This window comes from Salmo salar, chromosome ssa17 (genome assembly GCF_905237065.1).
Source record: "Salmo salar chromosome ssa17, Ssal_v3.1, whole genome shotgun sequence".
Classification (NCBI taxonomy): domain Eukaryota; kingdom Metazoa; phylum Chordata; class Actinopteri; order Salmoniformes; family Salmonidae; genus Salmo; species Salmo salar.
Genome location: NC_059458.1, coordinates 83,543,148 through 83,560,647, shown reverse-complemented (window position 1 = coordinate 83,560,647; position 17,500 = coordinate 83,543,148). Strand labels below are relative to the sequence as shown.

General features: G+C 48.5%; 1 protein-coding gene across 1 annotated transcript in view; it reads left to right on the top strand.

The window, feature by feature from the left end:
* The window catches only part of LOC106599296 (ELKS/Rab6-interacting/CAST family member 1), a 678,087-nt gene that overhangs the window by 583,097 nt on the left and 77,490 nt on the right, over positions 1 to 17,500 (top strand). Inside the window, 1 exon segment of the mRNA XM_045700260.1 lies at positions 7,268 to 7,450. Coding sequence (XP_045556216.1) covers positions 7,268 to 7,450 — 183 coding nt within the window.

Below are 17,500 nucleotides of genomic sequence, written 5' to 3'. Positions count from 1 at the left end.
AATGAGGACAGGTCACATCTTACAGTAGTTAGACAGACTGGGGAAATGAGGACAGATCACATCTTACAGTAGTTAGACAGACTGGGGAAATGAGGACAGGTCACATCTTACAGTAGTTAGACAGACAGACTGGGGAAATGAGGACAGATCACATCTTACAGTAGTTAGACAGACTGGGGAAATGAGGACAGGTCACATCTTACAGTAGTTAGACAGACAGACAGACTGGGGAAATGAGGACAGATCACATCTTACAGTAGTTAGACAGACAGACTGGGGAAATGAGGACAGATCACATCTTACAGTAGTTAGACTGACTGGGGAAATGAGGACAGGTCACATCTTACAGTAGTTAGACAGACAGACAGACTGGGGAAATGAGGACAGATCACATCTTACAGTAGTTGGACAGACAGACTGGGGAAATGAGGACAGGTCACATCTTACAGTAGTTAGACAGACAGACTGGGGAAATGAGGACAGATCACATCTTACAGTAGTTAGACAGACTGGGGAAATGAGGACAGGTCACATCTTACAGTAGTTAGACAGACTGGGGAAATGAGGACAGGTCATATCTTACAGTAGTTAGACAGACTGGGGAAATGAGGACAGATCAGGAAGGAGACGCGTTCTGTCTCCTAGAGATGAACGTACTTTGGTGCTAAAAGTGCTAATCAATGCCAGAACAACAGCAAAGGACCGTGTGAAGATGCTGGAGGAAACAGGTACAAAAGTATCTATGTCCACAGCTAAACGAGTCCTAGATCGACATAACCTGAAAGGCCACTCAGCAAATAAGAAGCCACTGCTCCAAAAACACCATAAAAAAGCCAGAGTACGGTTTGCAACTGCACATGGAGACAAAGATCGTTTTGGAGAAATGTCCTCTGGTCTGATGAAACTGTTTGGCCATAATGACCATCGTTATGTTTGGAGGAAAAAGGGGGAGGCTTGCAAGCCGAAGAACACCATCCCAACCGTGAAGCACGGGGGTGGCAGCATCATGTTGTGGGGTGCTTTGCTGCAGGAGGGACTGGTGCACTTCACAAAATAAATGGCATCATAAGGGAGGAAAATTATGTGAATATATAGAAGCAACATCTCAAGTGGGTCTTCCAAATGGACAATGACCCCAAGCATACTTCCAAAGTTGTGGCAAAATGGCTTAAGGACAACACAGTCAAGGTATTGGAGTGGCCATCACAAAGCCCTGACCTCAATCCTATAGAAAATTTGTGGGCAGAATTGAAAATGTGTGTGCGAGCAAGGAGGCCTACAAACCTGACTCAGTTACACCAGCTCTGTCAGGAGGAATGGGACAAAATTCAGCCAACTAGTGGGAAGCTTGTGGAAGGTTACCCGAAATGTTTGACCCAAGTTAAACAATTTAAAGGCAATGCTACGAATTACTAATTGAGTGTATGTAAACTTCTGACCCACTGGGAATCTGATGAAAGAAATACAAGTTGAAATAAATCATTCTCTCTACTATTATTCTCACAATTCACATTCTTAAAATAAAGTGGTGATCCTAACTGACCTAAAACAGGGAATTTTTACTAGGATTAAATGTCAGGAATTGTGAAAAACTGAGTTTAAATGTATTTGGCTAAGGTGTATGTAAACTTCCAACTTCAACTGTACATATAGAATCACTATAGATATAGAAGTACTATAGATATAGAATCACTGTACATATAGAATCACTATAGATATAGAATCACTATACATATAGAATCACTATAGATATAGAATCACTATACATATAGAATCACTATAGATATAGAATCACTATACATATAGAATCACTATAGATATAGAATCACTATACATATAGAAGTACTATAGATATAGATTCACTATACATATAGAATCACTATACATATAGAATCACAATAGATATAGAATCACTACAGATATAGAATCACTATAGATATAGAATCACTATACATATAGAATCACTATACATATAGAATCACAATAGATATAGAATCACTACAGATATAGAATCACTATAGATATAGAATCACTATAGATATAGAATCACTACAGATATAGAATCACTATACATATCATATCTACACCTAAGTATTGTGATAATATTGTATCGTGAGGTCCCTGTGTATATTATATATATATATATATATATATATATATATATATATATATATATATATCGTATGGGCTATTTAGGTGAGTGCTGATGCCGCCCCAAGATAATCAGGGCCCATATGTATCTTGTCCCTGCGTAGCGTGCCTCTCCATAGGGCTGATGCCTCTCCATAGGGCTGATGCCTATCCATAGGGCTGATGCCTCCCCATAGGGCTGATGCCTCTCCATAGGGCTGATGCCTCTCCATAGGGCTGATGCCTCTCCATAGGGCTGATGCCTATCCATAGGGCTGATGGAGAGATGCAGCACAGCGACCCTCCACCAAGTCATCCAACACAAGTCATGTAGTAGAACAGTAGCCTGTGTGTTGGTGACTACAACCTGGAGAGCATCTGACAATGTTATGAGACACACACTTTCTTTTTGTTACATCAAAATAGTCTAAATGTTAACCAACATCCTGTCCTAAAGACGCGTCAATATAAAATGGACCAAATGGAATGAAATGAGGCCAGTCACCACTGCTGTCCGGGGAGTTTGACTGATTTCAGTTGTAGACCTATTCGTTGATTATTGATGAGCTGATCATAGCAAAGAAGAAGTCCTTCTGCGTTTCCCACCGTGTAAACACAGTGATTCTCAGTGTGTAGGCTCAGAATTCCTCCTGATAAACCAGGGTAGCTGATATGCAGTTCTTAGCCTTGGTCAGGAATCAGGACTAGGCTGATATAACCACTGCAACGGTACGGCATGGATAGGCATTCAGAACTTTGCATTGTGGGTAGACACTCTAGGTTACACTATTGTAGTTCTGTGGGGATAGGAGGAGGGTGACACAACGTCCAGGACCGGGCCTGGTAGTTCTACGGGGGATAGGAGGAGGGTGACACAACGGCCAGGACCGGGCCTGGTAGTTCTGAGGGGATAGGAGGAGGGTGACACAACGGCCAGGACCGGGTCTGGTAGTTCTGAGGGGATAGGAGGAGGGTGACACAACGGCCAGGACCGGGCCTGGTAGTTCTGAGGGGATAGGAGGAGGGTGACACAACGGCCAGGACCGGGTCTGGTAGTTCTACGGGGATAGGAGGAGGGTGACACAACGGCCAGGACCGGGCCTGGTAGTTCTGAGGGGATAGGAGGAGGGTGACACAACGGCCAGGACCGGGTCTGGTAGTTCTGAGGGGATAGGAGGAGGGTGACACAACGGCCAGGACCGGGCCTGGTAGTTCTGAGGGGATAGGAGGAGGGTGACACAACGGCCAGGACCGGGTCTGGTAGTTCTGAGGGGATAGGAGGAGGGTGACACAACGGCCAGGACCGGACCTGGTAGTTCTGAGGGGATAGGAGGAGGGTGACACAAACGGCCAGGACCGGGTCTGGTAGTTCTGAGGGGATAGGAGGAGGGTGACACAACGGCCAGGACCGGACCTGGTAGTTCTGAGGGGATAGGAGGAGGGTGACACAACGGCCAGGACCGGGACTGGTTGCCGTAGAGATGAGTGTGATTGTATTCTATGTTGCTGTGTCTGAGACAGATGATACTGCAGGTTGCTGGGGTACTGTTGCTGGGGTACTGTTGCTGTGGTACTGTTGCTGGGGTACTGTTGCTAGGGTCTGTTGCTAGGACCCTGTTGCTGGGGTACTGTTGCTGTGGGACAGTGTTGTGGCTCTGTATTGCTAGACCCAGTGAAGACTACTGCTCTTTTTCTCTCTTTCTCTCTCACCCCCCCTCTGTCTCTCTCTCTCTTTCTCTCTCTCTCTCTCTCTCTCTCTCTTTCTCTCTCACCCCCTCTGTCTCTCTCTCTCTTTCTCTCTCTCTCTCTCTCTTTCTCTCTCACCCCCTCTGTCTCTCTCTCTCTCTCTCTCTCTCTCTCTCTTTCTCTCTTTCTCTCTCACCCCCCTCTGTCTCTCTCTCTCTCGCTCTCTCTCTCTTTCTCTCTCTCTGTCTCTTTCTCTCTCTCTCTCTCACCCCTCTCTCTCTCTCTCTCTCTCTCTCTCTTTCTCTCACCCCCTCTGTCTCTCTCTCTCTCTCTCTCTCTCTCTCTCTCTCTCTCTCTCTCTTTCTCTCTCACCCCCCCTCTCTCTCTCTTTCTCTCTCACCCCCCCTCTCTCTCTCTCTCTCTCTCTCTCTCTCTCTCTTTCTCTCTCTCTCTCTTTCTCTCTCACCCCCCTCTCTCTCTCTTTCTCTCTCACCCCCCTCTCTCTCTCTCTCTCTCTCTCTCTCTTTCTCTCTCACCCCCTCTCTCTCTATCTTTCTCTCTCACCTCCCCTCTCTCTCTCTTTCTCTCTCACCCCCTCTCTCTCTCTTTCTGTCTCTCTCTCTCTGTCTCTCTCTCTCTCTCTTTCTCTCTCACCCCCCTCTCTCTCTCTTTCTCTCTCACCCCCTCTTTCTGTCTCTCTCTCTCTGTCTCTCTCTCTCTCTCTCTTGTCATTTAGTTTGATTCAGACCATAAGTTATTTGCTGGTGAACCACTCAGACATTTCTCTTGGAAAACGTCCTTCTCTCACTCCCTCTTTCTCTCTCTCTCTTTCTTTCTTCACCCATTTCTCTTTGACTCAAGCGCTAATGGTCTCTCCCTCTAGCGTTCCCTTAATCTCTCCCTACGCTACCATACCTCTGTCTGTCTGTCTCTTTCGCTCTCGCTCTCTCTTTCTTGTCTGTGTCTGCGTCTCTCTCTCCTTCTTTCACTCTTCCATTCCCTCCCTCTCGCTCTCCTTCCAGTCCTGATCCACCCTAGAGTGCAGGCCGTCTCCTGCCGAGCCAACAATAACAGAATAACATTGGGTTCTGGAAAAGATACATGGGTTAATAAGAATTAATAAAGTGTGTGGACACAAATGTTCCCTCTCACGTTTGCACATCGGACCGCTTCAAACCTCAGCCGAAACCATATTTTCTCCATCCCTCCATCTCCCTCTCTCTTTCTTTCCCTCTCTCTTCCCTCCCTTCCTCTCCTTTTTCCATGTTCCATGCTTCCCTTCTTTTACGGATGTGTATTCTAGTAACTGAGGACGATGGCTATTTCACCGCTCCAGTTCAAACGCAAACAGAGTGTCATTCTCTGTGCTCCCAAGCCCTCAGTCTGCTTCCCAAAACAGCACCCTATTCCCTATGTAGTGCACTACCTTTCATCAGAGTCCTATGGACCCTAGTGCACTAAATAGGGAATAGGGCGCCACATATGTTGAAGTCTGTGTGCTCTGCCCACTCCAGCAAATTGTTTATCTAGGAGAAGTTCTTCTCGTTCTCTGCTAGTTTGGAGAAATGGACCCCCATTATGGGCCTTCTGTAGCGAGCCGCAGCCCAAAACCAATAGCCCAATCGTCGCACCGCGAGGAACATTCCATCTGGAAAGAGCACGAGGCGGGTGATGATGGTGCCGGCAGGGTGTGTGTGTGTGTGTGTGTGTGTGTGTGTGTGTGTGTGTGTGTGTGTGTGTGTGTGTGTGTGTGTGTGTGTGTGTGTGTGTGTGTGTGTGTGTGTGTGTGTGAAGGGGTTGCAGAAAGTCCTGCTTAAGGAACCTATCCCCTTACATGGTACTGCCAGCATCTACTGTGTCCATCGGTGTCTGCCCACACCTCTCTCACACACACAAACACACACACATTGGGTCACAGTTCACACACACTGTACCACCAAAACTCCACCTTGAGATGCCTCTGCCACCACCTAATCCAGGCAGAAATATCTGCCTCTCCATAGATCATCATTAGGCAGAACCATGGTCATATCTGTGGTAGAGGGGTAGACAGTGGGAGTATAGAAAGTGCTTTACGGTGACAGTGTCTCAGTGTTTCAGAGCTTTCTGAGATATGTTTAGAGGTGTGTTGAATAGCTCCTATTCATCCAGCAGCATAACATCATCCAGCCCAACTGTGGAGGATCCTGGGAGTCCTTTAGTATCATTCTCCTGTTCATTCCTCTGTGATGAGATGGAACTGATGGAGGATCCTGGGAGTCCTTTAGTATCATTCTCCTGTTCATTCCTCTGTGATGAGATGGAACTGATGGAGGATCCTGGGAGTCCTTTAGTATCATTCTCCTGTTCATTCCTCTGTGATGAGATGGAACTGATGGAGGATCCTGGGAGTCCTTTAGTATCATTCTCCTGTTCATTCCTCTGTGATGAGATGGAACTGATGGAGGATCCTGGGAGTCCTTTAGTATCATTCTCCTGTTCATTCCTCTGTGATGAGATGGAACTGATGGAGGATCCTGGGAGTCCTTTAGTATCATTCTCCTGTTCATTCCTCTGTGATGAGATGGAACTGATGGAGGATCCTGGGAGTCCCTTTAGTATCATTCTCCTGTTCATTCCTCTGTGATGAGATGGAACTGATGGAGGATCCTGGGAGTCCTTTAGTATCATTCTCCTGTTCATTCCTCTGTGATGAGATGGAACTGATGGAGGATCCTGGGAGTCCTTTAGTATCATTCTCCTGTTCATTCCTCTGTGATGAGATGGAACTGATGGAGGATCCTGGGAGTCCTTTAGTATCATTCTCCTGTTCATTCCTCTGTGATGAGATGGAACTGATGGAGGATCCTGGGAGTCCTTTAGTATCATTCTCCTGTTCATTCCTCTGTGATGAGATGGAACTGATGGAGGATCCTGGGAGTCCTTTAGTATCATTCTCCTGTTCATTCCTCTGTGATGTGATGAGATGGAACTGATGGAGGATCCTGGGAGTCCTTTAGTATCATTCTCCTGTTCATTCCTCTGTGATGAGATGGAATGGATGGAGGATCCTGGGAGTCCTTTAGTATCATTCTCCTGTTCATTCCTCTGTGATGAGATGGAACTGATGGAGGATCCTGGGAGTCCTTTAGTATCATTCTCCTGTTCATTCCTCTGTGATGAGATGGAACTGATGGAGGATCCTGGGAGTCCTTTAGTATCATTCTCCTGTTCATTCCTCTGTGATGAGATGGAACTGATGGAGGATCCTGGGAGTCCTTTAGTATCATTCTCCTGTTCATTCCTCTGTGATGAGATGGAATGGATGTTGTGTTCATTCAGCTGCTGCATGTCCTGTCCTTCATCCTCATCTGTCTCTCTATTCACTTCCAACTCCACTTCATGTGGAGCCATATTGTAACGTTTCAACTGTCTCTCCTCTAATCCCCCTCCTCCTCCTCCTCCTCTCCAGATCATCCCCCCTCTCCTGGACCTGAACCAGAACCGCAGTAAGCTGAAGATGTATATTGGTCACCTGAGAGACCTGTGTCAGGAGAGAGACCCCCAGATCCTGCAGGACCTGACCCCCTCCTCCTACCACAGCTCTCAACACACCGCCTGGGAGACACAGCTTCACAACATGACCTCAGAGCAGGTAGGACTCTGACCTCTAACCCCTGGCCCCCTAACCCCTGCTCCTACCACCCCTCTCAACACAGGAGCATTCCCAGTACTAGAGTTTTTCAGAGCCGGCTGGTGTTGGCATGTCTATGTCCTGATTCCCTCTGGACTGGGTTCTTATTCAATCAAACCAATGACAATCATTCAATCCACAATACAATGAGCACTACGGTTCGGCTGTGTTTGTAATTCAGTAACCTAGTAACCTACACACTCACACACACACACACACACACACACACACACACACACACACACACACACACACACACACACACACACACACACACACACACACACACACACACACACACACACACTCACACGCACACACACTCACACACACACACACACACACACACACACACACACACACACACACTCACACACACTCACACACACACACACACACACACACACACACACACACACACTCACTCACTCACACACACACACACACACACGCACACACACACACACACACTCACACACACACACACACACACACACACACACACACACTCACACACACACTCACACACACACTACACACACACACACACACACACACACACACACACACACTCACACACACACACACACACACACACATGAATAAACACACACACGCACACACACATGAATACACACACACACACACACACACACACACATGAATACACACACGCAACATACACACACACACACACACACACACACACACACACACACACACACACACATGAATACACACACACACGCACACACACATGAATACACACACACACACACACACACACACACACACACACTGAATACACACACGCACATACATACACACACACACACACACACACACACACACACACACACACACACACACACACACACACACACACACACACACACATGAATACACACACACACGCACACACACATGAATACACACACGCACATACATACACACACACACACACACACACACACACACACACACACACACACACACACACACACACACACACACACACAAATACACACACACACACACACACACAAATACACACACACACACACACATACACGGCAGGTAGCCTAGTAGTTAGAGTGTTGGACTAGTAACCAAAAGGTTGCTGGATCGAATCCCCGAGCTGACAAGGTAAAAATCTGTCGTTCTGCCCCTGAACAAGGCAGTTAACCCAGTGTTCCCCAGTAGGCCGTCATTGTAAATAAGTATTTGTTCATAACTGACTTGCCTCGTTAAATAAAACAATTAATACATGATGTACACAGTTAGGGCGTCTTTCAACTCTGATACACAGTCACTGAAGAAAGCTGTCTCCTACAGAAAAATACATTGAAGGAACCTTTGTCTCCGTGTTCTGAACGTGCACAGAAAACTCCCTAACTGCCAGAACTTCTAACAGAGTTTACTCTCAGAAAAATTAAATAAATATCTTGAAGATGATTTGTTCTTCAGCCAGATGGTTGTCATCGGGTAGACCACATGAAAAAAATAAATGCTTTTCAATATTGTCGTCTCGAGCCAAAAACCTGCCTTGTAGACAGTCTCCCCCAGCCCAGCTAGAAAACAGTCCCCCAGCCCAGCTAGAAAACAGTCCCCCCCAGCCCAGCTAGAAAACAGCCCCCCAGCCCAGCTAGAAAACAGTCCCCCCAGCCCAGCTAGAAAACAGTCCCCCCCAGCCCAGCTAGAAAACAGCCCCCCAGCCCAGCTAGAAAACAGTCCCCCCCAGCCCAGCTAGAAAACAGTCCCCCAGCCCAGCTAGAAAACAGCCCCCCAGCCCAGCTAGAAAACAGTCCCCCCAGCCCAGCTAGAAAACAGTCCCCCAGCCCAGCTAGATAACAGCCCCCAGCCCAGCTAGAAAACAGTCCCCCCAGCCCAGCTAGAAAACAGCCCCCCAGCCCAGCTAGAAAACAGTCCCCCAGCCCAGCTAGAAAACAGCCCCCCAGCCCAGCTAGAAAACAGCCCCCCAGCCCAGCTAGAAAACAGCCCCCCCAGCCCAGCTAGAAAACAGCCCCCCAGCCCAGCTAGAAAACAGCCCCCCAGCCCAGCTAGAAAACAGCCCCCCAGCCCAGCTAGAAAACAGCCCCCCAGCCCAGCTAGAAAACAGTCCAGTATTGTAGAGAGGTTTTGGCCCCATCGTCTCAGAACACTCTCTTTTCCTCTGGACAGAAGCCTGTTGTTTTAGCAGGAGTACAATGTATATCTAGACTTCCAGACAATTTATATTCCCTGCTCTTACAAAACCCAACAAAACCTTACAAATGACTGTGAAGCTGGAAAGACTTGACCCCTATACTAATCTAAGCATCAATTTACAGACAATTTACTGTGTTGGGCTGGGGACGGGGCTGGGGCTGGGGCGGGGCTGGGGACTGGGCTGGGGACGGGGCTGGGGCTGGGGGAGGGGCTGGGGACGGGGCTGGGGGAGGGGCTGGGGATGGGGACGGGGCTGGGGACGGGGCTGGGGATGGGGACGGGGCTGGGGATGGGGATAGTTATGTGTAATGTGTTGACTATAGAAGTGAGGAGTACACAGTTGTAGATTAGGGATGGAGGGATAGAGAGAGAGAGAGAGAGAGAGAGAGAGAGAGAGAGAGAGAGAGAGGGAGATGGTTTTTATTCTGAGGTGATGCTGACTCCTCCTCCGTCTCATCTTCTGTTCAGCTTCAACACTTCTCCCCCCTCCCTCCCTCCCTCTCTCACCCTCTTTCTCTGTATCTCTATTTCTCCTCCCTCTCATCTTCTTATCTCTCTACCCCCTTCTACTGTAATTCTATCTTTTCTCTCTCCTCTCCTCCTCTCCCCCTCCTCTCCCCCTCCTCTCCGCCTCCTCCTCCTCCTCCTCCTCCTCTCCTCCTCCTCCACCTCCTCCTCCTCCTCTTCCTCCAGTTAAGGAGAGGCTTGGTGTTGTTCTGGGTTGTCTTTAGTAAAGAGTGAAACTGTAAATGAGACTAATAAAGGAGTCTATATTGGCCTATTTACTTTCTCTAGTGACACATTCCACTATAAAGAGAGACTAATGACATTTACACAGAGTAGGGCCTATGAGAGGCACACACACACGCACGCACGCACGCACGCACGCACACACACACACACACACACACACACACACACACACACACACACACACTACATTTCAGGGCTGAGTCAAGGCTAGGAGCAGGGACCAGGGGTGAGTCAGGGCTAGGAGCAGGGACCAGGGGTGAGTCAGGGCTAGGAGCAGGGACCAGGGGTGAGTCAGGGCTAGGAGCAGAGACCAGGGGTGAGTCAGGGCTAGGAGCAGAGACCAGGGGTGAGTCAGGGCTAGGAGCAGAGACCAGGGGTGAGTCAGGGCTAGGAGCAGGGACCAGGGGTGAGTCAGGGCTAGGAGCAGGGACCAGGGGTGAGTCAGGGCTAGGAGCAGAGACCAGGGGTGAGTCAGGGCTAGGAGCAGGGACCAGGGGTGAGTCAGTGCTAGGAGCAGAGACCAGGGGTGAGTCAGGGCTAGGAGCAGGGACCAGGGGTGAGTCAGGGCTAGGAGCAGGGACCAGGGGGTGAGTCAGGGCTAGGAGCAGGGACCAGGACACGTCTCTAATAATCAATTGGTGACAAATCAAAATAAGAGGATTTCACTCACCCACGCTGTAACCCCTTCACTGCCAAATGTGTATCTGTTATTTCATAGGACTCTCCTCTTCTCCCTGTCCCGTCTCCTCTCTCTCTCCCTCTCTCCTCTTCTCCCTGTCCCGTCTCCTCTCTCTCTCCCTCTCTCCTCTTCTCCCTGTCCCGTCTCCTCTCTCTCTCCCTCTCTCCTCTTCTCCCTTTCCCGTCTCCTCTCTCTCTCCCTCTCTCCTCTTCTCCCTGTCCCGTCTCCTCTTCTCCCTGTCCCGTCTCCTCTCTCTCTCTCCCTCTCTCCTCTTCTCCCTGTCCCATCTCCTCTCTCTCTCCCTCTCTCCTCTTCTCCCTGTCCCGTCTCCTCTCTCTCTCCCTCTCTCCTCTTCTCCCTGTCCCGTCTCCTCTTCTCCCTGTCCCGTCTCCTCTTCTCCCTGTCCTGTCTCCTCTCTCTCTCCCTCTCTCCTCTTCTCCCTGTCCCGTCTCCTCTCTCTCTCCCTCTCTCCTCTTCTCCCTGTCCCGTCTCCTCTCTCTCTCCCTCTCTCCTCTTCTCCCTGTCCCGTCTCCTCTCTCTCTCCCTCTCTCCTCTTCTCCCTGTCCCGTCTCCTCTCTCTCTCCCTCTCTCCTCTTCTCCCTGTCCCGTCTCCTCTCTCTCTCCCTCTCTCCTCTTCTCCCTGTCCCGTCTCCTCTTCTCCCTGTCCCGTCTCCTCTCTCTCTCCCTCTCTCCTCTTCTCCCTGTCCCGTCTCCTCTCTCTCTCCCTCTCTCCTCTTCTCCCTGTCCCGTCTCCTCTTCCTGTCCCATCTCCTCTTCCTGTCCCATCTCCTCTTCTCCCTGTCCCGTCTCCTCTCTCTACCTCTCTCCTCTCCTCCCTTCACTCGAGGCCAACCTGCCAGCTTTCATTTAGGCCAGTTGCCATGGTTACGAGTGTGTTTTCTGACACTCAATGTAAACGCTATAAATTGGTCAAGAATTTGATCTGATCTTCATCTAGGTTACAACAACAGACAAACACAGTCTTACACCTAAGATTGAGAATTGTTGTCTTGCATAAAGCTGGAAAGGGTTACAAAAGTATCTCTAAAAGCCTTGATGTTCATCAGTCCACAGTAAGACACATTGTCTATAGATGGAGAAAGTTCAGCACTGTTGCTACTCTCTCTAGGAGTGGCCGTCCTGCAAAGATGACTGCAAGAGGACAGCGCAGAATGCTCAATGAGGTTAAGAAGAATCCTAGAGTGTCAGCTAAAGACTTACAGAAATCTCTGGAACATGCTAACATCTCTGTTGATGAGTCTATGACACGTAAAACACTAAACATGAATGGTGTTCATGGGAGGACACCACGGAAGAAGCCACTTCTGTCCAAAAAAAAACATTGCTGCACGTCTGAAGTTCGCAAAAGAGCACCTGGATGTTCCACAGCGCTACTGGCAAAATATTCTGTGGACAGATGAAACTACAGTTGAGTTGTTTGGAAGGAACACAAAACACTATGTGTGGAGAAAAATGCACAGCACACCAACATCAAAACCTCATCCCAACTGTAAAGTATGGTGGAGGGAGCATCATGGTTTGGGGCTGCTTTGCTGCCTCAGGGCCTGGACAGTTTGCTATCATCGATGGAAAAATGAATTCCCAAGTTTATCAAGACATTTTGCAGGAGAATGTTAGGCTATCTGTCCGCCAATTGAAGCTCAACAGAAGTTGGGTGATGTAACAGGACAACGACCCAAAACACAGAAGTAAGTCAACAACAGAATGTCTTCAACAGAAGAAAATACACCTTCTGGAGTGGCCCAGTCAGAGTCCTGACCTCAACCCGATTCAGATGCTGTGGCATGACCTCGAGAGCAGTTCACACCAGACATCCCAAGAATATTGCTGAACTGAAACAGTTTTGTAAAGAGGAATGGTCCAGAATTCCTCCTGACTGCTGTGCAGGTCTGATCCACAACTACAGAAAACGTTTGGTTGAGGTTATTGCTGCCAAAGGAGGGTCAACCAGTTATTAAGTCCAAAGGTTCACATACTTGTTCCACCCTGCACTGTGAATGTTCACACGGTGGGTTCAATAAAGACATGAACACGTATCATTGTTTGTGTTATTAGTTTAATCAGACTGTGTTTGTCTGTTGTGACCTAGATGACGATCAGATCAAATTCTTGACCAATTTATGCAGAAATCCAAAGGGTTCACATACTTTTTCTTGCCACAGTAAATTATTAATATTGAAACTTGTGGAAAAGTTGGCCTCAGTTTCTACGTAACATAAATGTTGCATATATTTCCAAACTCCCCACTGGTCCATATTGAAAACATATGAAATACCAGAGAAAACATTTGCCATATGTAATACATACATAGAGAATAGCTAGCCTATAGCTGCTTCAATGTACCCCACTAGCTCAAGACACAGCCATGTTATGATGGAGAGTTCAGCCATACAACCAGTCTCCAAGTGTGACAAAATGTTGTCACATACACACAGCACCTCCATCCATTACGGTACAACAACAGTACTGGTCTCCAGAGGATAACAACAGTACTGGTCTCCAGAGGATAACAACAGTACTGGTCTCCAGAGGATAACAGCAACAGTACTGGTCTCCAGAGGGACAACAACAGTACTGGTCTCCAGAGGATAACAGCAACAGAACTGGTCTCCAGAGGATAACAGCAACAGTACTGGTCTCCAGAGGATAACAACAGTACTGGTCTCCAGAGGATAACAGCAACAGTACTGGTCTCCAGAGGATAACAGCAGTACTGGTCTCCAGAGGATAACAGCAACAGTACTGGTCTCCAGAGGATAACAGCAACAGTACTGGTCTCCAGAGGATAACAGCAACAGTACTGGTCTCCAGAGGATAACAGCAACAGTACTGGTCTCCAGAGGATAACAACAGTACTGGTCTCCAGAGGACAACAACAGTACTGGTCTCCAGAGGATAACAACAGTACTGGTCTCCGGAGGATAACAGCAACAGTACTGGTCTCCAGAGGGACAACAACAGTACTGGTCTCCAGAGGATAACAGCAACAGTACTGGTCTCCAGAGGATAACAGCAACAGTACTGGTCTCCAGAGGATAACAGCAACAGTACTGGTCTCCAGAGGATAACAACAGTACTGGTCTCCAGAGGATAACAGCAACAGTACTGGTCTCCAGAGGATAACAGCAACAGTACTGGTCTCCAGAGGATAACAACAGTACTGGTCTCCAGAGGATAACAGCAACAGTACTGGTCTCCAGAGGGACAACAACAGTACTGGTCTCCAGAGGATAACAGCAACAGTACTGGTCTCCAGAGGATAACAGCAACAGTACTGGTCTCCAGAGGATAACAGCAACAGTACTGGTCTCCAGAGGATAACAGCAACAGTACTGGTCTCCAGAGGATAACAACAGTACTGGTCTCCAGAGGATAACAGCAACAGTACTGGTCTCCAGAGGATAACAACAACAGTACTGGTCTCCAGAGGATAACAACAGTACTGGTCTCCAGAGGATAACAGCAACAGTACTGGTCTCCAGAGGATAACAACAGTACTGGTCTCCAGAGGATAACAACAGTACTGGTCTCCAGAGGATAACAGCAACAGTACTGGTCTCCAGAGGATAACAGCAACAGTACTGGTCTCCAGAGGATAACAACAGTACTGGTCTCCAGAGGATAACAACAACAGTACTGGTCTCCAGAGGATAACAACAGTACTGGTCTCCAGAGGATAACAGCAACAGTACTGGTCTCCAGAGGATAACAGCAACAGTACTGGTCTCCAGAGGATAACAGCAACAGTACTGGTCTCCAGAGGATAACAGCAACAGTACTGGTCTCCAGAGGATAACAGCAACAGTACTGGTCTCCAGAGGATAACAGCAACAGTACTGGTCTCCAGAGGATAACAACAAAAGTACTGGTCTCCAGAGGATAACAACAGTACTGGTCTCCAGAGGATAACAACAGTACTGGTCTCCAGAGGATAACAGCAACAGTACTGGTCTCCAGAGGATAACAACAACAGTACTGGTCTCCAGAGGATAACAACAGTACTGGTCTCCAGAGGATAACAACAGTACTGGTCTCCAGAGGATAACAACAGTACTGGTCTCCAGAGGGACAACAACAGTACTGGTCTCCAGAGGATAACAGCAACAGTACTGGTCTCCAGAGGATAACAACAGTACTGGTCTCCAGAGGATAACAACAGTACTGGTCTCCAGTGGATAACAGCAACAGTACTGGTCTCCAGAGGATAACAACAACAGTACTGGTCTCCAGAGGATAACAACAGTACTGGTCTCCAGAGGATAACAACAGTACTGGTCTCCAGAGGATAACAACAGTACTGGTCTCCAGAGGATAACAACAGTACTGGTCTCCAGAGGATAACAACAGTACTGGTCTCCAGAGGATAACAACAGTACTGGTCTCCAGAGGATAACAACAGTACTGGTCTCCAGAGGATAACAGCAACAGTACTGGTCTCCAGAGGATAACAACAACAGTACTGGTCTCCAGAGGATAACAACAGTACTGGTCTCCAGAGGATAACAGCAACAGTACTGGTCTCCAGAGGATAACAACAGTACTGGTCTCCAGAGGATAACAGCAACAGTACTGGTCTCCAGAGGATAACAGCAACAGTACTGGTCTCCAGAGGATAACAACAGTACTGGTCTCCAGAGGATAACAACAACAGTACTGGTCTCCAGAGGATAACAACAGTACTGGTCTCCAGAGGATAACAGCAACAGTACTGGTCTCCAGAGGATAACAGCAACAGTACTGGTCTCCAGAGGGACAACAACAGTACTGGTCTCCAGAGGATAACAGCAACAGTACTGGTCTCCAGAGGATAACAGCAACAGTACTGGTCTCCAGAGGATAACAGCAACAGTACTGGTCTCCAGAGGATAACAGCAACAGTACTGGTCTCCAGAGGATAACAGCAACAGTACTGGTCTCCAGAGGACAACAACAACAGTACTGGTCTCCAGAGGATAACAGCAACAGTACTGGTCACCAAAGGATAACAGCAACAGTACTGGTCTCCAGAGGATAACAGCAACAGTACTGGTCTCCAGAGGATAACAGCAACAGTACTGGTCTCCAGAGGACAACAACAACAGTACTGGTCTCCAGAGGATAACAGCAACAGTACTGGTCTCCAGAGGATAACAGCAACAGTACTGGTCTCCAGAGGATAACAGCAACAGTACTGGTCTCCAGAGGATAACAGCAACAGTACTGGTCTCCAGAGGATAACAGCAACAGTACTGGTCACCAAAGGATAACAGCAACAGTACTGGTCTCCAGAGGATAACAACAGTACTGGTCTCCAGAGGATAACAGCAACAGTACTGGTCTCCAGAGGGACAACAACAGTACTGGTCTCCAGAGGATAACAACAGTACTGGTCTCCAGAAGGACAACAGCAACAGTACTGGTCTCCAGAGGGACAACAACAGTACTGGTCTCCAGAGGATAACAGCAACAGTACTGGTCTCCAGAGGATAACAGCAACAGTACTGGTCTCCAGAGGACAACAACAGTACTGGTCTCCAGAGGATAACAACAGTACTGGTCTCCAGAGGATAACAGCAACAGTACTGGTCTCCAGAGGATAACAACAGTACTGGTCTCCAGAGGATAACAACAACAGTACTGGTCTCCAGAGGACAGCAACAGTACTGGTCTCCAGAAGGACAACAGGGATCAGGTTGAGATGTGGTTGCTGAATGTAATGCAACACCATGTCACTGTGACTGATCACATCCATGACCTTTCTTTCCCCTGCCTCCCTACTTCTCCCTTCTTCCCCTCCTTCTCCTCCCCCTCCCTCTTCCTCCCTCCTTCTCCTCCCTCCTTCTCCTCCTTCTCCCTTCTCCTCCCTCCTTCTCCCTTCTCCCTTCTCCTCCCCCTCCCTCTTCCTCCCTACTTCTCCTTCTCCTCCTCCCTTCTCCTCCCTCCTTCTCTCTTCTCCCTTCTGCTCCCCCTCCCTCTTCCTCTTTCCTTCTCCTCCCTCCTCCTCCTCCTCCCTCCTTCTCCTCCCTCCTTCTCTTTCCCCTCCTTCTTCCTCCCTCCTTCTCCTTCTCCCTTCTCCTCCCTCCTTCTCCCTTCTTCTCCTCCTTCTCCCTTCTCCCTCCTTCTCCTCCTTCTTCCTTCTCCTCCCCCTCCCTCCTTCTCCTCCCTCCTTCTCCTCCCTCCTCCTCCCTCCTTCTCCTCCCTCCTCCCCCAGAGGGAGTGAGAGAGACAGAGAGAGGGAAGGAAAGAGACAAAGAGGGAGGTGGGGGAGAGCCAGAGGGAGCGAGAGAGGCAGAGAGAGGGAGGGAGAGAGAGAGAGACAGAGAGAGGGATGGAGGGAGCGATAGGGGAGAGGGATGGAGAGAGGGAAGAGA